The 26,456-nt window shown below is 39.5% G+C and overlaps 1 protein-coding gene across 1 annotated transcript in view; it reads left to right on the top strand.

The window, feature by feature from the left end:
- Nucleotides 1-25,754, top strand: part of Gyc32E (Guanylyl cyclase at 32E) — a 155,814-nt gene extending 130,060 nt beyond the window's left edge. Inside the window, exons 19-22 of the mRNA XM_083110956.1 lie at nucleotides 493-683; nucleotides 5,054-5,222; nucleotides 18,966-19,126; nucleotides 22,356-25,754. Of these exons, the coding sequence (XP_082967082.1) occupies nucleotides 493-683; nucleotides 5,054-5,222; nucleotides 18,966-19,126; nucleotides 22,356-22,517 (683 nt within the window). The 3' untranslated portion in view covers nucleotides 22,518-25,754. The remainder of the gene's footprint in view (nucleotides 1-492; nucleotides 684-5,053; nucleotides 5,223-18,965; nucleotides 19,127-22,355) is intronic.
- Nucleotides 25,755-26,456: the final 702 nt, after the last annotated feature.

A 26,456-nucleotide genomic window follows, 5' to 3' on the forward strand; every position in this document is an offset into this window, starting at 1 on the left:
CCTTCCATATACTCTATTGAAGGTCCTGACGTGCAGATTCCGAATATGTAATCGCTTTCACTCTAGCTCAATTAGGTGTAGAGCGTCCTTTTCAATTTTTTTTGAGTTTTAAGGAATTTTCACTTCCCCCCCTCTCCCCGAAAATTTAAAATCGCCATATCTCCGTTCCTAATTGAGCTAGGATGATGGTTGATAGCTGGTTGGACTCGGAATGAAGTCCTCTTTCCGATTTTACAATACAAAATGGGCTTTCTATTAAAATTTCCACAGGGAGCGGGGGTGAGGAATGTAGTGTCATATCATTGAATACCTTTCTTTCACTTATTAAACACGTATTTTCTCGTTTTCCGATTCGATGTGTATTTCTCACGATATGTGACCGTTGCGGGACTTTTGGACCACCCGGTATATATATTTCTTTTAGCTCTGTAATGTCATGAAATTATAACCTATTCAAATGTATATTGCAATTTCATTGGCTGCTTCTCTTAGGGCACGTGGTTGCCGGCGTGGTAGGCCTGAAGATGCCCAGGTACTGTCTCTTCGGAGACACCGTGAACACGGCCTCTCGTATGGAGTCCAGTGGAGAGGCCTTCAGGATACACATCTCTGAGGCCACCAGGAACCTTCTGGACAAGCTGGGGGGCTACAGGTGGCAGGAGAGGGGCCTCACCCCCATCAAGGTAAGGAGGAGTCCGAAGGTTAACATGACACTTTGACATTTAATAGTCGTCCTGTAGTCAAGTACCCTTTGACTAGAATGTTCATTATTGTCTTTTTGCTCTCTTCATCCCTTTGTAGGGGTAACCCTTTATCAATTCCAGCCTCACTTCCACGTAGTACACCCTGTATTTTGCAGACTAACGAGGCTCTGGCGACTGGACCCATGTCCAGTACAATCCTCTGTGGGACTTCTGATGTGTGCTGCCCATGTGTGATTGTCCCCTCATCTACTTCACCTTACACCATTCATTCCTCATCTTTGCAAGCCATAAGTGACATACACGCAAAACAAATCAAATCAATCAATCAATCATTCCTTTGTTTTACATTCATTTCATAATATTCAGAGCCACATTCTTATAACAAGACTAATTCCATATGCTAATGAAATTATAGGAGATTTTTAGTGTGTATTTAAACGTAACAGATCAACTGTAGATCAATTTTTTCACATAGACACTCGATAAAAAAGTGGGAATATAAACAAAATGTCCACCAGGTATTCATGGACTTTAAAAAGCATATGATTCAGTTAAAAGAGGTAAGTTATCTAATATACTAGCGGATTAGCCGGCGTTGCCCGGGTGTTTAATGAATTCTAACTATAGTGTAAACTGTAACTAACTTTATTTACAGGTATTTAAAAGCATAAGTACAGTATGCAAATTATAAAGTAATATATTTTACAAATTCACAATAATATATACATTTAACAACAATAATAGATCCACCTCCAAGAGCAAGAATAAATAAATGAAACTGCATTGGGAGTGTAACTATTCATCTTAACGGCCCCAAAAACTACGGATTCCACGCTAATATTGGTCGTTTTTTATTATTCTTAAATGTAACCCCTTCCCACCCCAACCCCTAGGGGGTGCCAGGGGTGTCTTGGAATTGAACGACATTGGGAGAGTCACTGTTCATCTTAGCGACCTCGAAAACTATGTATTCCACACAAATATCGGTCGTTTCACATGTACCCCCTTCCCACCCTCACCCCTAGGGATGCCAGGGATGTCTTGGAGTTGAACGGCATTGGGAGTGTCCCTATTCATCTTATCGACCCCGAAAACTATGGATTCCACACTAATATTGGTCGTTTTTTATTATTCTTAAATGTAACCCTCTTCCCAACCCAACCCCTAGGGGGTGCCAGGGGTGTCTTGGAATTGAACGACATTGGGAGAGTCACTGTTCATCTTAGCGACCTCGAAAACTATGGATTCCACACTAATATCGGTCGTTTTCGATTATTTTTACATATCACCCCCTTCCACCCCCACCCCTAGGGGTGCCACACTTACCCCCACAGTATTTCTTTCGAGATTGCAACTGATACGTGTTCCAAGTTTTGTTGAAATCGCTCCAGGCGTTCGAGAGTTTTGCCGGAACGAACATATATACATACACACACACATATACATACATACATACATTTTTATATATTAGATTAGTGGAGTTTGGAATATCTAATAAACTTGTTAATATGATAAAAGTATGCAATAATGAACCAGAAAGTTAAATTCAGGTGGTTATTAATATGTCTGACACATTTACAATTCACAATGGGTTAAGATAGGGAGATGCATTATGTCCATTAGCTTTTTAATTTTGCATTAGAACAGGCTATAAAGGTAAAAGAAACTAATGAAGGATTAAAATTAAACGATGTGACTCAGTTGTTAAAATATGCAGATGATGCAGAGTTACTAGGGAATGATGTAGCCTAACTACAATTAAGAATAGTGCTAAAGTATTTTTAAAAGCAGCTAAAGAGATAGGTTTGGAAGTTAGCAAAGATAAAACTAAATATATGCTTACAGGTCGAAATAATCAAAATCTAATTATTGATAACTCCTTTGAACCGGTTTCCAAATTCAAGTACTTAGGAGTTATACTAACAAATGAAAGAGGAAATAACAAGCAGGCTTAATTCAGGAAATGTGTGTTACTTTTCTCTTCATAAACTTTTATCTTCTCGTTTAATATCTAAGAAACTAAGTTTAAATATACAAAACAGTAATTTTGCCTGTGGTATTATATGGATGTGAAACTTGGTCCCTTTCACTGAAAGAAGAATATAAATTAAGAGTATTTGAAAATAAAATCCTCAGAAAAATATTTGGACCTAAAGGGGATGAGGAGACAGGTGAGTGGAGAATGTTACATAATTTGTATTCATGTCCAGATAACATTAGAATAATTAAATAAAGAAGATTTAAGTGGCACACCATGTGGCACGAATGGGAGAGGAAAGAAGAGTTTACTTGTTGGGAAACCTGATGGTAAGAGACCAGTAGGAAGACCAAGACGAAGATGGAGAGATAATGTTGAGATGGACCTAAAGGAAATCGGTGGGGATGAAAAAGAGTATATAGATCTTGCTCAGGATAGGGACAAATGGACGGCCTGTGTTGCTGTAGCCATGAACCTTCGGGTGTAAAAAGGCTAGAGAGTTGGTTAGGTAGTTACTGGAAACGCATTTTTATACTGCCTATAAACAGTAGCGGTGATTAGGGGAGCGTGGGAAGAACATTTTCCCCCACTTTTTGCCAGTGTTAGCAACAGCAGTATGGCTCCTTAATGTTATGCTTTGTCTACCTCCCCCCAAAAAAACTGTCCTTGCCCCTCCCCCCTTCAGTTTTGGGGCCGCTACTACTTATAAATGTCTATTTTGAAGTTTAGTTCCTGTGTTGCACAATCTTGCCCAGAGGTGCCCATCCCCGGGCATATCATGTTATAATCCTCATAAAGTATTTATTTACCACAGCGTGTCTATACCCTGTACCAGCTAACTGTAGACCAGGCGAACGAGAACAAGTCTCTGCGCAAGTAGTGACGCGAGACGGCTCCACCAATGAACAGTGAGAGAAACGGGATTGCGTAATGGGCAACTGGAGTTATCCGCTTTCACTAGCTTTCACCACTCGATTTCCCTCCCCTTCTCTGCCGCCATGCGCGGCCCTGCTCCACAGTTATCTGGGACAGGGTATAGCTTAAATTGCTACATGATTTTGAAAAATACTTATTATACCATGCAGCATTAACTTCAATAAATTCTTGTGAACTCTAAATCGAACTCTTTCTTAAACAAATAGCCACGCACTTGGCGAAGGCACATTCTGGTTCGGATCCCACTTTAAGCTGTAGGTCCAGTTCCGATTAGTCTTACTGTGCATAAAGTGGACTTAAACAAACTCAGGTAACAGAAAACTGAAGCAAACATACGGAAAACAATACAATACAAAAAAGCCAGTAACTTGTATACTAATAATATTAATAGCAATTTCATGTTGACGCCTATTTTGGTTTCTACTATTACATTACAGTGCCTTTTAAGTGCCTCTAGCACGTCCACCCAGTTCGGGAACAACAGCTCGACTGACGGCGCTTAGCGTCACGCAAGTGCTCATGGGAGAACTCACGTGACCGCAGCGCAGCCAGCCATTGGCTGCTGTCCCCGAATCGGATGGCGGCGACCAGGCGACTGTTGTGCTTTCATCATCATGGTCACGATTAACTCAAAGAGGCAGGAAAGCAACGTAAACTACAAAAAAATACACATGTTGGCCATAGGCGGAGTTCTGGAGGGGCCGGGGAAGGCCTGGCCTTCAGCTTGAAAAAAGACTAAAAAAATAACGCATGATTAAGTCCAGTTACTACTTTTTTGTTATGAAGCCATACCGCAAATCTTGACGTTTGGCATGTGCGGTAATTGCGCCACAATAGCGGGTCTTAGACGATTTCATTGATGTGTACAGTTTGAAGAAAGAAAAACGTAAAATGACTTTGTGTTGAGTCAGCAGTTACTGCTGGGGCATCAAAATAACTTTTCAATTTATTTTTTTCTAAAATTTCTGAAGCTTACCATTGTACCGTAACTTTTGTAAAGTAATATGAGTATTGTATCAACAAAAAAATAATGAAATGCAAAATACATTGCTTCTTTTAAAACTGACAACCAATATACTAATTAATATTTGTTTACTTAAGCGAGGATTTAACATTTTCAAATCTGAAAGGCCTAAAACTCAGTGCTTTTAAGTTGTTTTTTTTTTAATTTCCGGGGGAAGGCCTCCGAACCCCTTATAAACTAGGGGATATTCAACAACCCTCAGGTACATCATATGCTTCTCCCAGAGTCTGCCCCCCCCCCAAAGCAAAAGCTCAAACTCCGCCCATGTGTTGGACTCTTCCCAGAAAAAGAAAAAAAAACATTATTGATTCGCCCATGGCTTTATTTATAACGCTGTCCGCATAACTGTCATTTAAACACTAATTTATATTTACAATTTTTATCCCATGGTTGATCTTCCTTTGTTCGCAGGGCAAGGGCGAGATGAGGACCTTCTGGCTGCAGGAGGAGGATCCCGCCCACCTGGCCCGGAGAAGGGCGAAAATCCAGGAGGAGAACATGAAGACGTTCGAGGACTCAAACCCGTCGTCCAACCTCTCAATGCTCACAGAATCTCTCGGAGACACGATTTGCTCAAACGGTACGTGATATATAGGGTAACCCCAAAAGTAGTTACCACTTTTGAACGATCAGCAACATGTTTCAACTCAACTGGTGTCAGTTGGAGAAACGGTGAACCTAATATAAACCTCACGCCCACATAGTCTTTAGATTGCATTTTGCAAACTAACGAGGTTCTGGCGCTTGGACTCGCAGCCATGGGCGCCCGCAGGGGGTGTGGGGCACTTGCCTCCTCTGAGATTTCTGGAAAGAGTTAATGTAATTTGAATGGTGAAATTGTAGAGGTATTTTATAACAAAAAGTATTGTAAATACAGAAACTATTATTAATATTATTATTATTAACATTTGAAGTAGAGTTACATTTAATCTTACAATCTATTTTACACTGATTATCTAACTATAAAGAGAAGCCTTTTGTCCAACATGTATTAATGTTAACTATACAGTTATGTAAATTGTCTATAGATATACAGAAAATGGAAATTACAAATGTATGTAATTTTAAAAAAAAACAGTAGTAGTAGCAGCAACAATAATGTAATAATATTAATAATAACAGTAATAAAAGCTATAATAATAACAAAAAAGTGTAATACTAATAATAATAATAAAAGTTTCTGTGACTCTGCCCCTTGAGAAAAAATCCTGCGAGCGCCCTTGTTCACAGCCAGTGGGTTTTGTATTATGTCCTGACCATGTATGTTTGTGATTGTTTATTCATCAATTCATCGTCGCGATTGCCTAAGAAGTGGCAGAAGAGCAACGTAAAATATCCAAATTAATCAATTAACGTTTTCAGAAATATTCACACATGGATATGCCAGGCGAATTTAGGAACCCAGGCAACGGGAACATATCGGAAACAGACATTCAATACCTAATGAGGTGGTGTTCCATCCTGCTGGAATATAGTCTCAGTGGGAACGCCAGCAACTGCCAATAAACATACAGCTCAATTATGTCCAAGGAATTAACGGGTATCAACAGTTTCTTCATGATTGGATTGATTGATTAATTTGGTGTTTTTAAGTCCACTTTCTGCACAGTAAGGCTAATCGGGACTACAGTTTATAGTGAGATCCGAACCACTGTGTGCTTCCACCGTTAATGAAAGGAAAACTGTTCAATAATACGGTCGACAAATGTTGTGCCACGCCGTGCATTGCCTTTCGGCAGAGGCGTTTCGTGAACGCATGCGGTGCATGCGTCAATTGTGGGAAGAAGGACAGCTTGCTCTGCGACGACATTAATGAGCATTTCTACATACTAATTTCTTCATAGAGGAGAAGTTTTTTATTTTACACGAGACGCTCAACTTAGCTTATACGTGACACTAAAAGTTTTTAGATGCGGCAACACTGATTGCAGCAATACATTGTCTCTAGGATATGTTGAAGTTAGTAGTCTGTGAAGTGTGATAATGCTGCAGAATTTATAGTTGTTAATTGTTGTGTGCCAGAAATGAGTCAATTATTGTCGTGTGTGTACAGTAAAATGGATTTAACACGGGAGCACTTCAGAGCAATGATTTTTTACGATTTTCGAGCAGGTTTAACGCTGCAGCAATGTTATGAAAGGCTCCGAAATGCATTTCAGGAGGAAGCCCCATGCCGTGCGACTGTGTTTAATTGGTTTTTAGAATTTCGACGTGGGCGTCAGAAACTCAGTGATGAATTACGTGATGGTCGTCCTGTGACAGCAACTTCTCAAGAAAACGTCGACAGAGTGCGTCGCATGATAGAGGAGGATAACCGGGTGACATACGCAGTTATTAGTGCAACACTGGGTATTGGTATGAGTCAGGTTCAAACGATCCTGCATGACCGCCTTGGTGTCAGGAAGCTCTGTGCCAGATGGATCCCACACCATCTTACTCAGGAGCAAAAGCAGGCACGGGTCACATGGTGCATGAAAATGCTGGACAAATTTAACCAAGGACAATCAAATGCAGTGTATGACATCGTAACAGGTGACGAAACTTGGGTGTACTGTTATGAACCCGAGAGCAAACGACAGTCGACGCAGTGGATCTTCCCGGATGAAGACCCACCAACAAAAGTCAGGAAGGGACGAAGTGTTGGCAAACAAATGGTTGCCACTTTCTTCAGTCGGACGGGCCATATTGCAACAGTGCCGCTACAGGGACGTCGGACCGTTAATGCTGAATGGTACACTACGGTTTGTTTACCGGAGATCGTGCGGAAAGTTCGTGAAAAACGCCCACGAAGTCGCATTATTGTGCATCAAGACAATGCGCGCAGCCATACAGCAGTACGAACAATTGAATTCTTCAAAGCCTCCAACATCGAAGAAATGACTCATCCTTCTTACAGTCCCGACCTCACCCCTTGTGATTTCTTCCTGTTCCCTAAAATCAAGGATACATTACGAGGTTCTTCATTTCCTACTCCCGAGGAGGCAGTCACCGCCTTCGTTCAGTGCATTCAAGAGGTGCCTGCAGATGTGTGGTCCCAGTGCTTTCACACTTGGTTTGAGCGGATGAACAAGTGTATCAACTGTCATGGAGAATACTTTGAAAAATTATAGCATTCATACTTTTGGTCTCCAGTGTTTTACTTGCGCGTGTCTAAAAACTTTTAGTGTGACCTATCGTATTACATTTCTTGGATCTGAAGTGAAAGAAAGTAATAATTCTTTTCCCACATTTGACGCATGCGTCACTTCAGATCCAAGAAATGTAATATAAGCTTAGTTCAGCGCTCTCGTGTAAAATAAAGACTTATCCTATGGTATATGAAGAAATTAGAATGTAGAAATGCTCATTAATGTCGTCGCAGAGCAAGCTGTCCTTTTTCCCACAATTGACGCATGCGCAACATGCACCGCATGCGTTCACGAGACGCCTCTGCCTATCGGACCATCGTAATTGTTGCACGCTTTGTACTGGGTGAGTCTTTTAAAAGAGGCCCCGTGGAAAATGCGCTCCTTGCATGTATGCAACCTTGGTACACCGAAGAGAAGAGCGGGTTAGAGAACAGTCCAGGATATCGGTGCCAAGCATATTCGACAACATGACAATCATACTGGGTGAGTCTCTTTTAAAAGACTCACCCAGTATGAACAAACTTGCAGACATTTCTCACAACCCATCAAGCCGACCTCCGTGGATTTCAACGCCAGGTGTCTCTGGTTCGAATCCCAGCCTGGGCATGGATGTTCTTTGTGTGGTGTCTCTTCATCAGTTTAATCGCATCATCACTCATCATCGTCGGGATTGGCCGAAAGCGACAAAAAGCGATGCGAAATAACAAAAATTTAATCGAATCGAATCACTACCTTCAACAATCGGAATGGTCATACATAGGTGTGCGCAGACCCTCTGATTAGAGGGGCCAAGGACGTTGATGAAAGTTCAGTCGGGAAAGAAAAACCTCATTTTATCTTACTGTTCTAGTTTCATCGCATTGATTTGTGTATGTGTGTAGATATCGAGCATTCCCTGACATTCGCTACGAGACTCGGCGGCAAGCGGCCGGGCATCAGCGCTTGTCTTTCCCGGTGAACGGGGTCAGCGACAGTCGCTAGACTCTGGTATAAAATTACAGTTTTCATATTGTGTACTAACCTTGACTACAGAAGGTGTTGAAAATGATGTCCCTCTGCTGCAACACATTCCTGGCATCTCCCAAGGAAATTGGCATTTACACGTGCAAGTTCGTCAACTGTAATTCTCCCGATTTCTCGTACAATACTCTCTTTTAACTCACGAATGGTGTGCGGAGCGTCTTTGTATACTTTATTTCCCCATTTTTCTTTCCACTTTTATTCAGAACTGACCCTGTTACTTTAAACATTTTACGAGGTTTAATATAAGCGACTGTCGCGGACCCGTTCACCGGGAAAGACAAGCGCTGATGCCGGACCTCTTGCCGCCGCCGAGTCTCGTAGCAAATGTCAGGGAATGTTCTGTAGATATATAACGCAGCAACATAGAGGCACCATAACAAATAAATTGGCTCCGAAATGTGCCATGTTCCTATCCCTCCAAACATGCATTTATGTTCATGCATCCAAGACAAAACTGTTTAGCAAGAAGGGTCTGAAATACTTAGTAGTTATAACTTCTCTCTCTGGTAATTTACAATGAATTGCAGAGAAGAAAATTTTTAGATCCAAATTTTTGCAGAATGGAAAAATATTGATTTAATATGGCACAAAAAAATTTCATGGGGCGCCATGGCATTCTTCTTTATTTTTTTTTTTTTTCATTTAGATCGTTCGGCGCCCAAGGGCAACTCCCGCCGCCCCCTAGCTACGGGTCTGAACTTGACAAGACTGTAAGAAAAGCAGATATTGCGAGCGAAGCGAGCAACAAAATTTTACGAAATGTATTTTTAATTGTATGAAATTTGATATCGAGGGGGACAATTGCCCCTCTGTGCCTCCTTGCAGGTTCTCTTGGCCATCTGGAAGAAATAATCCAAGAAAGACGTGAAAACTAATTCCATCTTGAGTATCCTTTGATCCTGCTACTCTTAGATTCTACTAGTCTTGCTTTCTTTTACCTCAATGTTTGACCCCCTAGAATTGATTTCCGTCCAAGGTTGGGGAAAGGCAATGCCCGTTGACCCCCTGTGGCTGCGTCACTGCATCCCTTTCCCCCGTATTTGATTTGAACTTTAATCGGCTTGAAAATACTTATTTTTCTTTAAGAGTATAATATCGTTTAATACCGGCGATAAGATTCATCGACTCTAAATTTCTAGGTGAAAGTATAATACAGTACGGTATAATAATGTAGGGACCAGGAGCGTCTATTCTTGGCTAGCTATGCTATCTGCGAAGCCTGAAGTCTAAAGAATAAAATACAGGAGAAAAATCGATCAGAAATTGTAAATATTATTATTTATATCAGTGAGATGATGATGATGCTGAATCTGGAGTTGGCAACCTGATTTCTTATGAGTTGGCAACCTGATTTCTTATGAGTTGGCAACCTGATTTCTTATGAGTTGGCAACCTGATTTCTTATAAGTTGACAACCTGATTTCTTATAAGTTGGCAACCTGATTTCTTATGAGTTGGCAACCTGATTTCTTATAAGTTGGCAACCTGATTTCTTATAAGTTGGCAACCTGATTTCTTAGGAGTTGGCAACCTGATTTCTTATGAGTTGGCAATCTGATTTCTTTTGAGTTGGCAATCTGATTTCTTAGGAGTTGGCAACCTGATTTCTTAGGAGTTGGCAACCTGATTTCTTATGAGTTGGCAACCTGATTTCTTATGAGTTGGCAACCTGATTTCTTATGAGTTGGCAACCTGATTTCTTATGAGTTGGCAACCTGATTTCTTATGAGTTGGCAACCTGATTTCTATTCATAGCCTAGGACCACGTGACATAGTGAGATAGCCCAGATCTTGGACTCAGTATACGCCACTGGTAGGGACGTCTGGAAGGGGGGCAAGGATGGTCACACCTCCCCCTTAGAAATCAAATTTCAACCTAAAAGTATAATTTGATTTCAGTCATAGTAATTTACATTAATGCGATAATTTGAAATTTAAGTGGTGTTTTTTGAGTGGGCAACACTATTATCTGGGTAATATGCCCCATGGAAAAATACCTTGCTTGTCCCTCCGTGGGAAAAAAATCTACGGACGTCCATGATTAGGGGGGGCAATTGCCTCCCCTTGCCCCCCGTGCGCACGCCTATGTGGTCATATTAATCTTGCTTCAAAAGATGTGAACTTTTCAAGTCTGTATTTGGGACAATGAATGAATGAATGATTTATTTTACGTCACTTCTCCCCTGGTTTTGGCTAATTGCGATGCTAAGGATGGATGGCAGGGGCGGAGATTGGGTTCCAAAACTGGGGCGGGGAGGGGGGGAAAGTGCCAAAACTAGGGGGCAAGAACAGTTACTTTACCTTAGTTGATAAGGTTAAGCATACTGCGGGTGGCAAAAAGTGGGCAGATGGCAACTGGCCCCATTCGCCCCACTAATCGCCGCCACTGATGAAAATGGATGAAGAGTCCATCACACACAACTCAAAACTCTCAGAGGTTTATCCTGGCTGTGAGTCGAGATGCCACAGCCTCGTTAGTCTACAAGATTGTTACGTTCCCCGGATTATTCTCAATGGAATAACTTACTTTTATTCCTCAACGGCGAGCATGAGACTTCTCAGCCTACTTTGAAGCCCTCAGGTAGTGGGAAATCAGATAAGGATATGTTTACGTAAACCTTACTAACTCTCGCACACCAAAAATATATTTAGATGTCAGTTAATGTTAATATATTACACTTGCACTCGCAATTAAACTCCTTATTACTAACAAAATTGTATTAAGATCATAATAGTTCTTGACTACACAAATGAACACATTCACATTTCCAAAATCACTTTCTTCTTCTTCTTCTTCTTCTTTTTGTCCCTGTCAGCATTATCTTGTCGACTTTGGACATCGTTATTGTTTTTTTTTAATTTATTTTAATGTTTTCTTCTAAAGTTGGCAGTTAGTCTCACAAATTAATCGGAATCACAAATATATAACAATTATTATAAATAATTCACTTTTTTTTGTCCATTTTGCTGTTTCTTAAAAATCACTTTATATTTCAAGTCTACATTTTCGAGAATATGCATACAGCATCCATATTAATGAAGGGGATAAATCTGTTAAAATGGATGGTAGTGATATTGGAAATGGAATTTTTAAACGTTGAAAACCTTTGTAGAGTATGATTTGTTGTACTGAATAGATTGGACATTCTAGAATTAAATGTTGAGCATCAGGATTATTATGCCACATTTACAATTTTCTTGAGTTTTAATTTTTATTTTTGCTAAATGTGCTGGTGTACGTACGTGTCCTGTTCTTAATCTATTAATAAAAACTATGACTTGCCGTGGGAGTGTGTATGAATTGAACCAAGGGACTTTAGATTTAAATTCTGCAATCCATCTATATGTGTTGCCCACAAACTTAAATTGATCTTTGCACCATTCATTCCATTGTTCCATAAGTTTGATTTTTACTCGTGGTAATAAATCAGTATACATTAACCTATTGAAACTTATGAGTTGTAAATCTCTGGCCTGTTTAGCGTATATGTCCACTCTATCATTTCCTACATTAATATCATGTGCTTTGACATAACTGAATTGTATGTCATTGTTTCTTTTGCAAGCAAGTTGAATTTGTTGAATAATTAAAATAATACGATATGATTGGTGACATAATTTGGGATAGGATGTAGATAATGCTTGAACACTCAGCGAATCTGTAAGGAGAAGAATTTTTTTAAAGTCTTCCGCTATTCCATATTGTAAGGCTTTGTATAGGGCGTAACTTTCCGCAGTAAAAATAGATGAATCTATAGGTAATCTAAATTGTTGATAAATGTTTTTCTCTGGGATGTAATAGGCACATCCTACACTATTGTTATTCTTAGAACCATCGGTGTAAATCATTACATGCATTGGCCATTTTTCTCTGTACAATGCATGTAAACCTAGATCTCTGAAGTGGATTGAACATTGAATATATAATGGAATATCTAGTTGATAGATCAAAGGATGTAAGAGAGTGAAAGTATTAGATCGAAGTTCTGGAAATAAGTAATGACAGTATACAAGGAAATATGAGGTGGTATGAGGATTTATTACATCGGCTTCAGCCCATTGTTTTTGTATTTCAAACAATTTATTAAATGGATGAGGATGATTTTCCCATGATTTAAGGAGGAATTTTATTGTTAATTGAATCCGCCTGTGACTCAAAGAAGTCTCTTTACTCTCCATATAAACACTTACATTGGGGCTTGATTGCATAAGACCTAGACAAATTCTCAATGCTTTTCTTTGTAATATATCTATTTTGTCGAGTAGATTGGATTTTGCTCCCCCGTAGCTGAAAGCTGCATAGTCGAAAAATGAGCGAAAGCAATTTCTATAAAAGAGAAGTAAAATTTTTGGGTGGCCTCCCCATTTTGTTGTTGTCATGCTACGAATTATGTTTAAAAACTTTTGACCTTTGTTTAATAAATATAAAATGTGTGTATTCCATGTAAAACGTCTATCAAAATGTACACCTAAATATTTGTGAGAATCTGTCACTGGGATGTCAGAAATTTGTAAAATATTATTGGGATAACTATCTGTGCGTTTGTTATTAAAGCAAATGATTTTGGATTTATTTTCACTAAGGGTTAATCCTGCATTATGAAACCATTCTCTAATGGTGTTAATTAATCTCTGTGTTTTAATTATACCTTGGGTTGCATCATCTGTAGTACAGTAAAAACAGAAATCATCTGCGTATTGTACTAACTGGAACGGATAAAGAGGTAAGGAGTGAATTTCATTTGTGTAAATATTAAATAATAAAGGACTTAAAGGTGCACCTTGAGGAATTCCTATGGTAGTGAAACGAGGGTCACTAATTGTTTCTGAGAACCATCCATATATCTTTCTATTGGAATATAGGTTCCATATGATTAACGATAATTGAGGATGAATGAAAAGATTTTCTAATTTGTTACAAAGCATATGTAAATTGATAGAATCATATGCTTTTTCCACATCTATAAAAAGACTATAACAGTGTGAACGACTAATTTTGCTATTTTGAATTGCAGTGCTTAAGATAGCTATTGCATCTTGACTGCCATAATTGATTCTAAAGCCAAGTTGAGTAGGATAAAAGAAACGTTGACGTTCTAGTGTCCAGGTAATTCTGAGGTATATCGTTCGTTCGAATATTTTTTCCAAAACTGAAATTAACATTATGGGTCTGTAAGATGTAGCACAATGTGGTGATTTATTTGCTTTTAAAACTGGGAGAACTATATAATCTTTCCACTCCGTCGGTACTATACCGGTACGGAATATGTTATTGTAAAAAGATACAAGAATATCTAAACCTACTTTAGGTAGATATTTTATGGCTTGGTATGGTATTCCATCTAGACCTGGTGCAGTGGGTTTAATATTATTAATTATGTTTTTTAATTCCTCTGTAGAAATGGGAGGGAATTCAAGTGAAAAGTTAGAAATATTTTCCTCTATTTTTTTATATGGAAGGTGTACTGATGGTGGAGCCAAAAGCATTAAAAATTGGTCTTGCCAACTATTATCTATAGGTTTTCTACGAGGTGGACATGGTTTACGTAAGGAATTAAATTTATGCCACACATTTCGGGATGATTTCTGCATGTCTATTGAATTGCAATATTTAATCCACGCTTCACGTTTTGCTTGTAGAAATATTTTTTTTCCTTGTGCTATTGATTTTTTCCATAATATTCTATTTTCAAGGGTAGGATATGAAGCAAAATGATTCTCACTCCTTTTTCGGTTGGCTTTTGCTGTCTCGCACTCCGAAGTCCACCAATGAATTTTTGGAAAAATTAGTCGTGAAAAATTTACTATTTTTCGTGAACTGAGAATGTCTAAAACTTCTGTGATATATTGGAGTAGTGTATAGTATGAAACCGATTGAGAGGAATTTATTTGTTCTTTAAGTATATAAGAATCTATTAAAAATGTATATGATTCCCATGATATATTATTAATTTTCCAGCGATTTATGGGAAATAAGATATGTTGAATTGGTTGTGAGGATATAAAATGTGAATGAATATAAATGGGATAATGATCACTACCATACATTTCTTCCGCTGTGGTCCACTGAAATTTTGGTAATAATGATTCTGATATTATAGTGAGGTCTATTGATGAGGGATTATTTCCGTTGCGTGGGACGTGGGTGGGCGATCCATCATTTAGAACAATAAATGAGTTGTTTTCTATCCAGTCGGCAATGCTGGACCCAAGTCTGTCTGATGATTGTGAGCCCCAAATGTTATGATGACCATTAAAATCTCCAACAATGATGTATGGGCTAGGGGTATTTTTTGTCAATGCTTCTAAATCTGACGGTTTTATATTCTGAGAATTGTAATTTGATGGGATATAAATATTGATTATTGTTATTTTTTTCCCCTCTATGAAGATTTTGATAGCACGTGCTTCTACTTTATAATCGCAGAAGAGTTTATGGTGTTTGGATATCTGAATTTCCTGATATGATATTGATTCGTGGACATATATGCTAATACCTCGTTCATTTTCAGAATAGGGTGGGCCTAAACAATTATAATGAACAATTTTGTATGTTTCGTACTGTCTACCCTTAGTTTCCTGTAAGCAAAGAATTAAAGGATGACATTCCGTTATTAATTTCATTAAGTCCAATTTTCGTGTAGAAAAGCTAATAATATTCCATTGAATGAGAAACATCTTCTGTTATGTGTATCCTACTTGTTCTGTTTGAAAGTAAGGTTTTGTAACACATTTAATAGATTTATGGATAGTTCATTGATATGTTGTAAAAGCTGTTTTTGTTGATGTAACTCTTTGAGTTCAACTAGAGTTGACCATAGGAGTGGTATTGTTTTGAGAAGTGAGGTGTAGACTTCGTGAATATTACCGATAGATGGGGGAGGTTGATCAATGATTTTTGTCGACCATTCAGAATGTCGATTGTTCGTAGAATTAGCAGAAGGGAAGATATTTTTCCCTATAGATGAGGAAGGAGTAATATCAGATTCCGTTGAGGAGCTTTCTGCTTTTGATGTTATGTGATCTGGATTATTGGGAACCATATGTCTCGCCTTGTTATGATATTTTCTTTTGTGCTTTGTAGGTTCATTGTTTTTTTTGTGTGCAATATTAGGTATCTCAACTATGTCTGGATGTGGAATTACTTTTGGATCCACTGTGTCGTGTTCCAAAGAAAATTGTTGTCTTCCTATATTATTGAAAATGGGCTCCACAGTTGAAATGGTTTTTGTGTTAGTAGATGATTGTTCTTGTGAGCTTTTATTTTTTAAGTCAGTGGGTGGTGATCTGGAATATTGTTGAATAGGTGGAAACTCTTTAAAATTAATTGTGGGCTTCAAAATTTCCTCTATGCTAGGTTGTGGAATATAAGTCCCTTCTATCATTTGTTTAGCTTCACGGTATGATAAATTATTTAGAGCCATACGTTCCTGGATTTGACGCTCTTTGTGCCATATTGGGCAATTTTTATCAAGGGCTGAATGGGACCCCTGGCAATTCGAACACTTGGCAGGGAGATTACATGAATCTCCGTGTTTAATTGCTCCACAGGTAGCGCATTTAGACTGTGAACGACATTGGTTGGCCGTGTGAGCGAATCTGAAACAGTTTCTACATTGAATGACTGTTTTCTGTCGGGGTGTTACTTCATATATGCTGCTATTTATGGCTACTTTTTCTGGGAGATGTCTACCTTGGAATGTCAAACACACTAGTTTAGTATTTCGTAGCTGAAACGATCCATCACTTTTCCAAATCTTTTTCTTCATTCGTTTTGCACTAATGATAGGAATGTATGATTGACTGCCATCCACTACGTCTTCCTCACTGACGTCGAATTCTATACCATATATTAAACCTTCTCGTTGAATTAAGGATTGAGGTATGCGAGCCTTAATAGAAAGATGAGATTGAAATTCTTCGTTTTTAACAAAGTTATTCGCCTCCTGAGCAGTGTTGAAATATACTCTTACCCTATTACGACCACCTTGGTCTATATATTTAACTGGAATTTCTGCTTTTCGAAATTTGTTACCTAGGCTCCCGCCCGCAAGTTTACCAACGTTTCTTCCTGTACCCTCTATCAGAACTATGAAAGGGCCATTACTGTTATAATCGTAGAAGTTCTGAGTCGAGATTCTTGCGTTCGAAGATTTGAGAGAATTAACTTAACTTCTTGATCTTCTTGATGGGTTATTGTCTGAGAAGTCTCTACTTCAATGTAGAATGCGGGTGAAATGTTAGGGTTCATGTCGTCACCAGTGTTTTCAGAATTGAAAGACGAGGTTGCATGAAGATCATTTAAGTCTTCCATTCTGATTATCAATGATAGGACCTTTACGGCCTATTATGTATACTATTTGACACTTGTATGGATTAGAAGTCACTTGTATCACTTGAATACTTGATCTTTATGTTTAATACACAGTACAATCACAATCACTTCACACCTGCACACCTGCACACTTAATACTTATCAAACATCTCAATTCAATTTACTCCCATTATCCAGCAACATTCATAATCTCTCTCACCTCACAACCCCACAATCCAAATGTTTTAAGGTTAGTCCATAACCATAACAGACTCCCAATTGAACAATACAAATTACCTCATCATAGACACTAAACATATTAAACACTTAAAATGATACAATAAGTGGGTGCGTATCAAGATGCAGTCCACGATGTACTACGTGCAAAAGAGGTTGACAGTTGGGTTTCCTCGTAAAGGGTCACTCCGTACATCGCCATTCGGAACAAGCTGTGTAATATAATATGTCGTCGTGACTTTTTCGAAAGTCAAAGAGAGACTTGCGCCCACGACCACAGCAATGATTATCATCGGTGATAATGTAAGTTGTTTTGCCGGTTGCTTACACAAAGATGGCATCCACAAGTGACGTCACAATTGCTATGGCAATCGCATATTGGCCATTTTATATTGCGATGTGTGGGTCTTTCATACATTTGTGAATAGGTTACTCTTGTTGGTTTGGTTGCCTTGGTTCCGCAGTTTCCTCGTCTTTGTTTACGATGTCATTGATCAAAGGCTTGACCTAGTTTTTCACGACGAGCCCATGTTTTGCTTATAATTTTACATTTTTCATGTCATGGCATCATTATATAAGTCCATTTTTTATTATTGAAGTACGAGGTATGTTCAATATGTAATTAGAATTGGCGTTACTCGCATTGAACGTTGATACTATTTCTTTTAATGCAGTCAATCCCCTTGTCTAGCCATGCACATCTGTCAACGTGCCACCTTGTTGAAAATATGTTTTTGATTGCTGTCTCAATCAGGAATGTGTCGCCTGCTTAATGTCTTCAACAGATGTGAAGTGTTTCCCAGAAAGAGCTTTTTTAAGAGGTGTGAAGAGCCAATAATCGCTATATTCCTTTTCCGGAATGCCTGGAGTGACGACGCGCAGAGGCGAAAGCTTGTGGGCGGGGCCAGACTATGCGGCGTTCTCCTGAATGCAGAATTCCCACAGAACTACTGGACCAAGAATGACCGCAACGTGCGCGCAGGACGCGTTCGCGTTCTCTTACTCCAGACATTCCGGAAAAGGAATATAGAGTCTAAGTCAGGAGAGTAGGGAGGTTGTAGGATTTCTTTCATTCGCAAGTCAACAATGATCTGAACAGTTGTAACAGCGGTATGTGTACGCGCATTCTCATGTTGCAATAATATATAAGTCGAAGCAAGTCTAGGCCTTTTTACAAATAAATTCTAATGCATATTATAATTACTAGACGAAGCTTCCGCTGTTAACGCAGGAATTTCGATTGCTGCGCTACGGGGCTTCCGCCGTTAATACAGGGATTTCGCTTATGTGCTACGGGGCTTCCGCCGTTAATACAGGAGTCTCAAGTAGAACAAGCACGTAAAGTTTCGTCATCAAGGTCATATTAACTTAAACGAGATTTTATTGCAAAATTCTGGTTGTATGTTGAACATACCTTGCAAATAATTTTTAGTGTGGGATATTGATGTGACGAAACAAACTATTATTATTATTATTCCAAGTGTAATAAAGTGTTAAATTGCACCATCTTCTCTGAAATATTTTCCATATGAAAAGGATCCTGAGCGAGTGCCCTTGTTCCCTTGTCTCCCCTCACCCCGACATTGATTCTCACTGATTTTGACTTATTTTCTCAATCCAGGCGTCGCTTCCGTAGGAACAGGAGAGACTCCAGACTTGCTACGACGTCCCACGGGAACAGAGTTAGACGACTGCTCCAGGAATTGCTCACCGCACTCTTCCACAGGCTGGCTGCTGCACGAGCTCCACGAGAGGGCGGTGGCCAGCTCCAAAAACGGACAGGTAGGAACTTCTATGTGGATTCAAGTTTCTCGGCAAGTTGTTATTTACTATTCACTGCTTGTAGCGAGTATATGGCACTGTTCTGTTCTCCTTTCCTGATGCGGTGAGCTCGCTGGTGAGGAATGGAACAACTGCTTCTTAAGGTTGTTGGTTGTCGTGCTGGTATCTGTTGATGCTTTACTACATATGTGGTGTATCCTACTTACTGCTGTCGTTAGAACGGGAAAGAATGTTTAGCACTGAATGATTTATAACCAAATATATTCGTTATTTAACAAGATTTTACTGTACCAGAATTTTAAAAGGATTTCCTCCCTTACCGCAATAAAAACAATCCTTTCAAATTACTTGCTTTTAGTTTTGACATATATTATTCTGTGCACAACTTTTCGACCATCTCAAACACTTGCCATGAGTTGAGTACAAACAAAAATACACAATCACGCTCAAGCGAAGCTCACTATTAGAGACTTTCGGAATATTGCACAAAAGGGGCATTCCAGTGTTACGTGTACGTGACATTTTACACACAAAATTTAAGGTTCTAGACAGGTTGGATTAAAATATACATAATCAACTGATTTCATGGAATTACTAAGTACTTTGTGGTGTCTGCTAACAAATGAGAAAGACTTGAGTATGATGGCATCAGGGGTGCCCATCCTCCCCTAAGGCCAATGACCCATCCACCCCCCAAAATCATGTCATGCGTCCCCTCCAAACCTTATCGTAATCTGCACAAAGTATTTAATTACGACAGCGTGTCTACCGAAAGTAACTTTTTTCTTAGCTTTACTGAACACTATACTTGATATGCCCCTTCCTAAACAGGAGGCCCATCACAAAAGACCACCCCTAAAATCGTTTATCATAATCGATAATATCACTTGTCTTGTAATGGAGCTATAGTATAAAAACACCACGTTCACCTCTTTAAAGCGCCAAACACGCATCCTAGGAGTATACAATTGCGATCGAAGCGAGCAAGAAAATTTTTACATCCATTTCCTTGTGGGCTTTCAAGAACATTAATTTAATAGGATGTCAAAACTTTCTTAAGATCCCGAGATATTTAGTCCATTCCCTTTCCAGCTTCTTCTTTGGCACATTCGGGGTCGAAAACGTGTGGATGCCTTATCGCTAAATACAGTCTGCAAATGTAATGTTCGAACTCTCCCTCCACTACAAAAATCCCTTGACAATCTAAGATTTAACACTTTATCAAGAGCTTTCTATCTCCCCCTTTAAATTTAATACTCAATCCTACCACCAAAATTTCCATGTCAATTTTAGACTTACTGTTGATATTGAAGAGTGGATATTGACTCCTCCAAAAAAAAAAAACAATTCTCAGTCTGCACACCAGAATTTCCGCAACAGTCTAAGACAATAGTACGTAATACATAGGAATTGGATACCCCTTCAATTTAATGCTCAATCCCCCTCTAACTAAAGTATTCGCCATAATCTAAGACCTAGAGTTGGATACTGTCCCCCCTCAAGTTTAATTCAGAATCCTCCCAGAACCCACATGTCGATTAACCCACCTTCGATAATACCCTTAAACACTTTCTTTTCTTCATCTAATGGATTCGATTTGATGCATTTAAGGTGTAAAATCTTTACATATATTTTGGAAAAAATGTAAATGTTGAATTTTATATAATTTGAAGGAAAAAATCCCCCCCAAAAATCCCGATGGCTCAACTTGCGTCAAAATCCCTCTGTGGGCACCCCTGGATGGTATTAACAAAAGTGCGTTAAAAATGTAGCAAATTTTAACTATTTGTCTGTGAAGCATATATGCTGCACATCCTAGTAACTTTTATTGGTGAAATGTGCAAACTACAGCGCATTCCCTGACATTCGCTACGAGACTCGGCAGCAAGCGGCCCGGCGTCAGCGCTTGTCATTCCCGGTGAACGGGGCAGCGACAGTCGCTAGAGTCGACTATTAAAATTACAGTTTTCATATTGTGTACTAACCTTGACTACAGAAGGTGTTGAAAATGATGTCCCTCTTCTGCAACACATTCCTGGCATCTCCGAAGGAAATTGGCATTTACACGTGCAAGTTCGTCTACTGTAATTCTTCTGATTTTTCGTACAATACTCTCTTTTAACTCATGGATTGTGTGCGGATTGTCTTTGTAAACTTTATTTTTTAGATTTCCCCATAAATAAAAATCGCAGGCTGACAAATCGGGGGACCTAGAGGGTTTTTGAAACACCCGTTCCTTATGAGAGGCGGCGGATAGATTTCCGAGGAGACTGTTCTAAACTTTGTCCTATCTCATCGAGTTTTTCCTCAGTAAGTACACGTGGGTTTTTCTTTCCACGTTTCTTCAGAACTGACCCTGTTACTCTAAACTTTTTTACGAGGTTTAATATAGTGGTCCTATGTGGAACGGGATCACCAGGAAATTTCGTTGCAAAACGTCGTCGCACTTCTCCACAATTCCTCTTTCCGAAGTAACACTCGACAAGATAAATCCTTTGTTGTATTGTAAATTTTTGTGGTGCCCCATATTAAGCCAAAATCTTCAACACACGGACACGACTCAACACAACTTCCGAGGGAAGATTATACTGGCGTCAGTCTGCAACGTGAACAGAAAGGGGAAGAGAGCGAAGGCAGGGAGAGCGAAAAAAACAGACTGTAGCGTGCGACTGTCGCGGACCCGGGAAAGACAAGCGCTGACGCCGGGCCGCTTGCCGCCGAGGCTCGTAGGGAATGTCGGGGAATGCTCTGTATAACAGCGTCCAAGGCCGAAACTAACCATCACTTTCTCTTGCGAATTGGCGCCGCAACCTTTGTCCTTAACAGATAACCAGTTCCAATAGCCTCTGCCAGGCTGCAACACCCGGGAGCGCTGATAACTCCAAAACCCATATTTAAACCTTCGCCCATATTTAGACCTTATCCTCTAGCAATAATACAGGGTGTACACGAAAGAGTTCTCCAGTCCCTGTGGCAAACTGGTCAGTCTGTTGTATTAGGTTTGAATGCTGGGGATTTTGTTTGTTTGTGTTTGTCACTTTTATCGAATCTTTCATTCTCATTGTCGCGGTTTACCTAGGAGAGAGAAAGATGACCTCTATTTTTAGTTTATAAATATAAGCTCAATGGCTATTCTACGAAGTGATTAGTTAGAAGCCAGTAACTAAATATTGTACCTAGACTTCCTGTGTAACAATTTATTTTTCACGCCTCTTCTCTTTTCTTCCAGAATATGCCAGAGAGCTACGTGAGCTGCTCTAACGTATTCCCGGATTGCAAAGCCAGCATCCTGAGGGAACTCCGGCCGAACGGGATCGTGGTCACCAGCAGGTACCGTTCGGCTCCCGCCATCACCTTCAGGGACTCTGGCGTCAGGGAGAACTTCGTTTGACGTCTCACAGGTGGCGCAGCTGTCGGCGACTGCAGCGACACGAGACTGGGTGACGTCACAGTAGCTGTCCGGGCTTTCTGTGAGGAAGCTGCCAAGGGTCATAGTGTGAGCTCTTGTAGAGCGAAGAAGTGGAGGAAACAGTAGTGACCCCTATGAAGACTTAAAGAAAAAAAACTTTAAATATATCGACCGGTTCCAGACGACGCATAATTCGATCATGAATTCAGAATGAAAAGCTTGCGAGCTATCTTGTCCTCAATTCAGGATTGGAATTTCTCTTCTTGCTTCCGTCCTGAATTGTGTGGAGAAGAAACTACACTTCTTGAACTCCATAAGCTACCAATCAGAATTTAAGAACACATTCGATGTTACACTGTTAGAGTGAGATTACTTTCGTAACATCTCTGGCTGTTTTGCATTGGCAGCTTTGGAGCGAGTCATAAGTCCCGGAGCAGCTAATCAACAAACGAGCCGCTGGCGTCATCTCTACCCAGCACCTATTGCTATCCCTGTTACTCGCGCCCTGGACTGTTGGTAGGCTCACTAACCGGACTCCAGCGATCAGCTGGAGTTGTTATGAAAATAATCTGACTATACCTTCAGTAATACTCTAACCATGAACAGTATTTGAATCTTCCCTAATGTAGGCACTTGAAATGTACCGTAATAAGGTAATTTCAACTGCCTATTGAAACTCCAAGTAAGAGTTAAGGAAATATTTCAATTTTGGTCAATACTCTTCATATAGCCCTACCTGTTTCTTCCTATTTATCCGTCTATAAACACTAAATGACTATTTGTTTGTTATTCTGTCAAGTACAGAGTGCAAGAAAGTCACGATTCAATGTTGATGTAATGTTGTTATTATTTTAAAAAGGCAGTAATCAATGCAGAATTGAACTGAACATGATACATTGAAGAGAAAAGTAGGACAAGAATACCTGTAATATCTCACAACATGGCTTTCCACTGCAGCATTCGGACGGACCTCTATCGGAATACCCACAGATTAGGAATACCTGATTCCTAATCAGAGTACAGATATTGACTGACCTCTATCGGAAAATTGTCGAATTATTACACAACACTACGTAAGTGAGGAGGATAAACATAACTCTCAACATATCTTGCAAATAATACGTTCAGACCAGTGGCGTAGCGCAGTTACGTATGTGGGGAAGTAAAATATTGGGGGACCCCTTTACTGAAAACAAAAAAAATATCGAGATGATGCCAGAGTGAGGCACACACACAAGAGCTAGCCGCCCCAACCCCCCCCCCCCCGGTTGTAAAAAAAAAAATAACCATTACTGCAAATACTCTGACTTCCCATTTTTTTGTCATCGACTTAGGCTATATATCAGAGTGGTAGTTTCTAGAAACTAAATCAGGGTGGTCTGGATCTTTCATAAATATTTGGATGAAGAAATTAGAAATATTTTCTCTTTCTTCAACAAAGTGGCACAGCCAGGATACTTTGTTGGAGGAGGGGAAGGCTTCACACAGCTAAATATTTTGTTCGTGATCCTTTGTATTTTTTCGAAACTTTTTTTTTAGAAAAATATGTTACATAAATATATATATATATATATTTAAAAAATACTGTTTGGGAAATTGTTTAAAGGATAGTGAACACTCGTTTTTTGGACTTCGAGGTGGATGCCCTAAAATCCAGCCCCTGTCTGCGCCAGGCTAAGATTCAACATAAGAGTTGCTCACATTACGCTTCTAATATCAATATTTCAGTTATGGGGGTTGAACCGGACCTCTAGAGTGTAGATGGTGACCTAACATTACAAGGTCAATTGCGACCTGCTAAGAAGTATTAGCAGCGGGCTCCAGTCTTGAGAGATAGATAATAAAGCGGGGATGGGTCTTTATTCACTGAAAATTTGTCACTCCGTGAAATGGATTGGATGGACTGTGACCCTTCCCTAAATAAAAGGTTGTTGCCACATGGGCACGATGTTTAATTTTGGTGTTACTATTATTCATAATTTTAGCAATGCCATTTCTTTTCGATATATCACTCATATTTCTTAAAAATACTTTTTCATGAAACAAGAACAATTTTGTTAATTAACACTCGAAGAGTTTGTGGTATGGGGGAGTGTAAGGGGGCTCAGGGTAATGCTACTCCCCCCCCAGCTAAGAAAATAATCAAAGCATTCCCCCAGGTAGAATAGTTTGCATGAGCATCTTCCTCCACCTGATGCATTGTCTTCAAGTTGATCCACATAAGGATCCTTCCTTCTAGCCCCTAACCAGAACAAGCACATTCGCAGTTAGGAATTTTCACTTCGAGCAGTGTATACGCTGTCAGGCCCGTACCCAGGGGAGGGTCCATGCCCCTCCCCCTCGAGCCATGACATTTTGAAATGTAAACCTACAAAAAGCTGCGAGAATAACATCGACGATTTTTCAAACTTGTAAAAACTTTCAATTTTGTCCTTGCATAAATGGATGTGTTTGTTGTGTAAAGAGAGAGGCAGTCTGCAGTCTGTTATATTGGGTTCCATTAGTTTTATTGATGCCGTTGCCCCCCCCAATCATTTCCACTTTTCCTCCTGCACTATGGCCTCTTAATGCTAAGCCTTGTCTACCCAGACGCGGTGGAGGCACATAGTGGTTCGGATCCCACATTAAACTGTAGGTCCAGTCCCAATTAGTCTTCTTGTGCATAAAAGCGGGCCTAAAACAAAAACTCAAACCTGTCTACCAAGAGAAAGTAAATTGTCTTTGCACCCATTTTTGGCACCAAATCACCGCTACTGGCTACCAGATAAAAGTGTCTGTCTCTCTTTTTTGTGGTTAACCATAGTCCACTACTGATTGATTTCGTGTTTTAAGTCCACTTTATGCACAGTAAGGCTAATCGGGACTGGACCTACAGTTTAAAGTAGGATCCGAACCACTTGTGCCTCCACCGGGTATCGAACCCGGGACCCCGTATAGCCCGCTACTATCCTTCGTAGCGGGCTATGGGTTAACTCACATTTAGAATTATTTATTGTAATAATAATTGCTATTGCTTATAATTTAATTAGAAATATATTATTTTTTAAACATGGAATTATCGTGGCTGTTCAATGGTTCTGGCATAAGGAAATAAAGGAAATTTGAAAACATTTTTAATTTGTGAAACTTAGAACTATGCAGATACTTCTGACCAGTATACACGATTGGGTGCAAAAGCTTGGGAAGTGGAGGAGGCGAGGACATTTACTCTCTCTTGGTAGACGCATTAAGAGGTCATAGTACGGAGACAAAAGCAGTGATGTGCGTCTACGCGTAAACAACGATAGTCTACATTCTACACGTAGACTATATTATACACGTAGATTACGTAATCTACGTAAACAACATGGCGAAAGGTGATAACTTAGCAAAGAGCGTCGTGGAATTAAAAGAAAAATATACTGCGTATCAGTTGCTAATGTGTGTGGAGAACTTTTCATACTCTTTCTTCCAAATTCGAACAATTTCTCACCTAGGAAGAAACCTAATATAAGAAATATTCAAGTGCTTTATGGGTAAAAGACCACTCTTGCCTCACGACTGCCATCTGTTGTTGTTTTTTGCATACTATTTATCTTCTTCCATAGTTGATGATAGAAGAGAAGAGAAATTATGTTGTACTAGGATTCTTTTCATTTCGTTAGGAACCAATATAGTTGAAAATGTCACTTTCCTTTCATGAAACCCTTGAAAATTAATTCTAATGCACTTTACATTGTCTACGTAGTCTATGTAAACTACAACCCAATGTAATCTACGCGTAGATTACGTGTAGACAACGTATGTAGACGTAAACTTATAGTGTACGGGATATCACTGGACAAAAGTGGCAAATAAGTTGGGGGACAACTGGCTCTGACCCCTCCCTCAAAAAAAAAAATCCTGTGTACGGGCCTGTACGCTGTATACCTTCCGTGGCGG

Source organism: Lepisma saccharinum, chromosome 24 (assembly GCF_977018435.1).
Source record: "Lepisma saccharinum chromosome 24, izLepSacc3.1, whole genome shotgun sequence".
Classification (NCBI taxonomy): domain Eukaryota; kingdom Metazoa; phylum Arthropoda; class Insecta; order Zygentoma; family Lepismatidae; genus Lepisma; species Lepisma saccharinum.